Raw genomic sequence first — 6216 nt, 5'->3', positions numbered from 1 at the left:
CAGTAAAGGCATGCTTTGGATGTAATCCGTCTTTGTCGCTTCTCTGGTGTCAAGCGCGTCCTCCCGATCTGCATGGGTTCGGACTCTGAATGAGAAGTAGACACAGCTGAAACAGGCGTTGATAATTCCACAGGTGAATTAAATACGAGACTCGGGGCATTATGGGAACTGGAGTCCTTTTCTTTTCGTCGTTCACGGAGTCGATTGTCAATACGAATAGATAGTGAAATAAGTTCGTCCAGACTTCCGGGCTCATCCCGGGATGCGAGCTGATCCTTAACAGCGTCAGATAAGGAATTTGTAAAAATACCTTTTAGCGCGAGCTCGTCCCAGCCCGTCTCCTCGGCAAGAATGCGGAAGTCCACTGAGTGATCGGCCACAGATCTGCGTCCTTGGCGGAGAGCGATGATTTTCTTTGATGCCTCCTCCTGCTGGAGGGGGTGATTAAATACACGCTCGAACTCCTGTATGAAAAGCTGGGAAGTGAGTGTTGACAAAGAATGGGACGCTAAAAAGGCTTGTGCCCATCTTAGAGCTTTTCCTTTTAATGCAGAAACAATATAAATAATGCGAGCTGCATTAGATGGAAACAATGAAGGTGAGCGAGCAAAAGCGAGTCGGCATTGTAATAGGAAACCGGAGCAATGATTTAAATCTCCGTCGAATAATTCTGATGGTCTTAAATCTGGTTCACGAGGGGTATGAGTGGGTTGAGTTGGTTGAGGGTTTATATTATGTAAGCTGACTGGAGGGTTTGGTAATAGTGTCGAATATCGAGCATCTAGATCGGCTAAACTCTTTGTCACCCGTTCTAACACGGATGAAGTTTCTTGTTGAGCACGACATAATCTATTTATCATTTCCTGATGGTCGGACAAGAGGGAATCGGAGGAACTAGCCGGCTGGTTGTCAGATAAACCGCTCTTTGACATTTCTTGTGGCTGATACATACTATCAGGTTTTCAGGTTTAAGTCAAAGAGGAGCAGGTTTATCGGACAACAGACACGGAGACCAGATAAAAAGGTAAGTGTTTTTATTTACAGGTGATAAGGAAATGTACAGGGAGTCCAGGCTGTGGAGGGAAAGGAAGAAGGTGAGTATCCAGGTAGGTTCTTTAGTTTAGGAGGAACTTGGAGGATAATAATAATGAGAGATCTTACAGTTCTAGGAGGCGAGCGACACGTAGAGGAGAGGGTTCAAATCCAGGGTAAGTATCCAAGGTGWGTATTTTTCAGGTAGGTGAGTTTTTTCAGTTGTTTTCAGGTTGAGCGTTGGAGGCAGACAYACAACAGCGTTGGTTTCCTGGTGAGTGATGTTGACAGATGCGGGTGGTTTGCAGGTCCAAGAATCCTTAGGATCTTCAGGCGAGTTTCACTGAACACAGGGTTTCAAAACACAAGATTAATAATTTCAGGATCAAGGTACAAGACTGGAGGCTGAGGAGCTTTACCCATAGGAAGCGATGTATCAGCGATGACCTGCTCACTGGACCCGCCTTAAATAGGAAAAGCCACCAGGAGGACTCAAATGAGTTGCAGCTGTGTMAGTTGCTGATCCAATTAGTGGCAGAGATTGACAGATGCTTCACCTTTATCACCTAAATCACAGTTTCACATATTTACATAAATATTTTCAGCAAATCTTTGTGCCAATTAGCAGCAGCAGCTAATCAAATATAATTTACTGCTCTTTAACAAAGGGTGAAAAAAAAGAATATTAAGCAGAATAAAGTGTAATGTATTGTTGGTTTCAGCCCTCCAACAAAGCTCAAGTTTCTCATGTGACCCACAGAAACAAAGAATTGCCCGCCCCTGCTGTAGAGTGTTGAACATTAAACATGGATCAGAGAATGTCTCCTGGTTTGAAATAGATAAAAACCTACACAAACATGCTGTCTGTAATAAATTTAACACAAAAGACAGCTGACGATTCTGTGCACCACACATGGTGCCCTTCTTTTCACTTGAGCCCCCGACCCCAAAACATCTGTCACTGAGCTCCGGCTCCTTACCTGCGAGTGAGGTTATGTTCCACTTCCCCAGAGCCAGGGACCCTCCCTCACCTGCTGCCCAGCATGCACCTGACCGTCACGGTCCTGCCTGCAGGTGGTGGGTCCACGTGAAGGTGGCTTCCTGTTGGCCCAGGCGCTCGCTGACATCTGCACGGCCTGGCTTCCCAGTTTCTCTTGTTCCTGATGTGGYTGACGTTTCATTTCATCAAGGGTTCTGAATTAGTCTTAGTCTGACCCCTCCCCCGAGTCCTGTTTGCCATGTGAGACCCTACCAAACGCCCCAGACAACATAGCCCCCAGGATCACGGGGGTACTCAAACCACTCCACTACGTTAATGTGGTGATCTTGCAGAGCTCAATATGCAGCAGATTAATTTTTAAATAATAAGCAGAGAACATTTAAAGTGACCATTTAAATGGTCACTTCAGTCAGCATTCACAGGATGTGATGAACATCTTTTTGATTGTTAACCTGTCTAACCTCACCTAACATTAACAGCTGATGTTTTCTGTACACACCATCAACCACAAGAAAAAAACTACTGCAAAGATCCATAAATTAGGATTATTTGCATGTTTGTGACACTGATGGTGTTCAATGAGATCCTGTCCAGCACCACTGGTCAGGTTTAAGCTCACAGTTAGTTCATTTCTGTTTAGAATGAAAGCAAACCACAAACCGATGAACCTTTAGAAAGAAAAAATTCAGTTTGAAATTATTAGATCATCAAACCTTTGAGTTTTGGAGTGTGATGTTAACTTCTATAGTTTTTATAAACTCTTTTTATTATATCAGTTTAACAGAAAGGTGTATGAGGATTAGTATTTCTGTCTGTAAGAACTGAGCTGCTGCACCTAAACCCTCCCTCTCTGTCCTGCTGATGTTTGAACATCTGGTTCTAAATGCTGAAAGCCCTGTAGAGTTTGGAACCAAAATATTTGGTTTGTTAGATTCTTCAGATGGTTGCTTTTATTTCAACTGACAACAAGCAACAGGGAGAAGCTACAAGCTAATGTCTGTAGTTAATGAGACTGAGCCCCTCCTCCTCTTACTGCCACTGTGTAGTTTGTTTGCAGTTTGTGTGCAGTTTGTACACAAGGATGGTAGGATGTGTCTGAGTGAACACATTTCAGAATGAATGAGGCTGGCTTCACAAATGCTTTTGTTTAAATAAAATAAATAAAAAGAAATTCTCTGTACAAAATTAAAAGTTTCAAACAGATTCGAAACATCAGACAGGGTTAAATAATGTGGGTAAAATGAAATCAATATACCAGAGTCAGAGAACATAAATAAGAAATATTTGTTAGCTGAGTGAACTGCAGTTGATTTAGCTGTTAACACTGCTGATCTGCGGTTAAAGTGGAGGATTCTCTCTGCTCTGCTCCCCCACCCCTGTCTCTGAGGTCCTTGGAGGACAGGTGAACAGTGAAGGCATCATCAGCCTGTAGGACTGTGCCTGGAAAAAAAATGTTTAGGTGTAATCAGGGCTGAAACACAAACTAAAAATAAAAAAAACAGACAACGTACCAGCTCCAGGTTTGCTGCAGACTTCCAGACTGTCCATTACTATCTTCTCCATGACTCTGTGGGAGACATCCTGCAGGAGTGCAGGAAAGATTAAATATTTTGAAGGGCTTTAAGCATGTTGAAAACAGCTCCAACCTGATAAAGAAGGCTGGTTCTGTTCTGGGGATGACTGTGGAATCTCTGGAGATGATGGTGCAAAGAAGGATTTTACATAAAATCAAGAACATTGTGGACAACCCTGACCATCCTCTTTATCAGACTGTCATAGAAAGACAAAGTGACTTCAGTCGGAGGCTTCTTCAACTTCGCTGTAATACAGACCGCTACAGAAGGTCTTTTCTGCCCACAGCCATCAGCATCTACAATAATTCTTTAGTTAAATGAGTTACAACAACACCTAATTTCCCTCTGGGATCAATAAAGTATTTTTGAATTTGAATTGAATTGAATTGAATTGAATTGAATTGAATTGAATTGAATTGAATTCATTTATTTACGTGAATAGGTTCTCAGTAGTACCAACAGAATTCGGTCTGTACTTTAAAAAGTATCGAATTCGGTACCCATCCCTACATGTGATAAACATGTAGTGAATATGTGGTAAACCTTTGAGAAACATGTGGTAAACATGCAGTAAACTTTTTATAAGCATGTAGGAAACATGTGATAAATGTGGTAAACATGTAGTGAACATGTAGTAATTTTTTATGAACATGTACTAAACATGTGGTAAACATGTGAACATGTAGTAAACTTTTGATAAACATGTAGTAAACATATGGTAAACGTGGTAAACATGTAGTAAACTTTTTATAAACATGTAATAAACATTTGATAAACGTGGTAAACATGTAGTAAACTTTTTATAAACATGTAATAAACATTTGATAAACGTGGTAAACATGTAGTAAACTTTTTATAAACATGAGGTAAACATTTGATAAACGTGGTAAACATGTAGTAAACTTTTTATAAACATGAGGTAAACATTTGATAAACGTGGTAAACATGTAGTAAACGTGGTATATGTGGTAAACATGTAGTAAACAAACAGTAAATGTGTGGTAAACATGTGGTGGTGTTGTTGAGCTCCTTCTGTGAGTACCTTCTTCTGCAGCTGCAGCAGCAGTGAGAGTGAATCGGTCAGTTTGTCTTCCAGCAGAGACAAATGTGTCTTCTCTGCCTCCTGCAGCCTCATCTTGTCCTCTGTGTCCTGAAGTCTCTGGGGAGCAGCACATTGTTATCTCCTGCTGCCAAAAGGCAAGCTGTTGACAAAAATCTTTTGTCTGTATCTGTGTGTGAGAGTGTGTTTTCTCTGTCTGTTAGCAAACTGTTTAACGCATAACTGGACAGACTTTAATAAAACGTTCAGAAAGTAATTATTGAGTGTACATCTACAACTGATTCACTTGTGGAATCAACCGAATTCAAGAACCAGAGCCAACTGATTAAAAAATTAAAAACACAGAAATGTCACTAATTTAGTCAGTTTGACAGATACTGAGCTAAATATTTTGTGGTAGTAGCTGAGAGTCATTCCCATCATACACTCTGAGCTCTGCCATGTCAGTGATTGTGTCTCAGGAGAACACTCAGAAGGTTTCAGTCTAAACTCTGGCATGAAATGCAGCAGGTGACATGCAGACCTTAAAGAATGATTAGCCCTTATAACAAACATTCAGTTCACTTCCTGCCTAAATAAAAAAGACTTTATGACCCAGAACCTGTCTCACTCACCTCCCCCCTCCCAGAGACAGCTGTCCTGTGTCCAGTCCAGCTGCAGCAGTCCCTCCTGCTGCTGTGTCTTTTGTCCTGCAGATGACCGTGAGAATCTGTGTTGTTCTGACATCTGCAACAGGAACAGCATAAAGACGTTTTCACATACATCTTATTCATACAGGAACAAAGGATTTACTTCGTTTTTTAAAGTTACTCTGACAAACATGGCAACATTTATAAAAAGTTTTTTTTTCCCACACAGTACTGAAGAAAACCACAGAAAAAGGGAACATACTGTATTTACTAAACCACTGTTAGACTAATATGAGTGTGTGTGTGTGTGTGTGGGGGGGGGGGGCATCATTGTTTAAAGTATAAATGCAAATGATGTTACAAGTTTAATTGCCAGTACTGTCTGAAGAAAAAGTAGAGAGCCATCTAAACCCACTACATTCTGTAGCAATATGATTCATTAAAGTTTCATCATTTTCTTGAACACTGGAGAGAAAAGCTCCACTGTGTGGAAACAGCAACTCCGCAGGGGTTAACAGAGTTTTATATTCTCCCTGACTCTCCTTCTGTGTGACGGTTTTCAATTCAATTCAATTCAATTCGGTTTATTTATGTATATAGTGCCAAGTCGCAACATACATTGTCTCAGGGCACTGTACATAAAAATGAACAATCTAAAGAAGAAGCCAGCAGATTGTGTTGAATCACTTCATCACAGTCTCCCATCCTGAGCAAACGGTGGAGAGGAAAAACTCCCTGCTAATCAGGAAGAAACCTCCAGCAGAACCAGGCTCAGGACAGGCGGCCATCTGCCTCGACCGGCTGGCTGAGGGACAGGAAAGAGACACAGGTAAACACAGAAGAACTGGTCCAGGTGCACCTTCTTCTGGAAGAGACAAAGAAAAAACATGTTGTTGATAGAAATAATTACAATAAACATGT

At 41.2% G+C, this 6216-nt stretch overlaps 1 protein-coding gene across 2 annotated transcripts in view; it reads right to left on the bottom strand.

The window, feature by feature from the left end:
* Positions 1-2955: 2955 nt before the first annotated feature.
* Positions 2956-6216, bottom strand: part of si:ch211-112f3.4 (EF-hand and coiled-coil domain-containing protein 1) — a 16379-nt gene continuing 13118 nt past the window's right edge. For both annotated transcript variants that reach the window (XM_014016590.1, XM_014016591.1), the window contains 4 exons: positions 5281-5392; positions 4649-4765; positions 3544-3613; positions 2956-3472 (listed from right to left, as the gene is read on the bottom strand). In XM_014016590.1, the coding sequence (XP_013872044.1) occupies positions 3351-3472; positions 3544-3613; positions 4649-4765; positions 5281-5392 (421 nt within the window). In that variant the 3' untranslated portion in view covers positions 2956-3350. The remainder of the gene's footprint in view (positions 3473-3543; positions 3614-4648; positions 4766-5280; positions 5393-6216) is intronic.

This window comes from Austrofundulus limnaeus, unplaced genomic scaffold (assembly GCF_001266775.1).
Source record: "Austrofundulus limnaeus strain Quisiro unplaced genomic scaffold, Austrofundulus_limnaeus-1.0 Scaffold148, whole genome shotgun sequence".
NCBI lineage: Eukaryota > Metazoa > Chordata > Actinopteri > Cyprinodontiformes > Rivulidae > Austrofundulus > Austrofundulus limnaeus.
The sequence above is the reverse complement of the archived record's forward strand: the minus strand, read 5'-3'. Positions and strand labels throughout refer to the sequence as shown.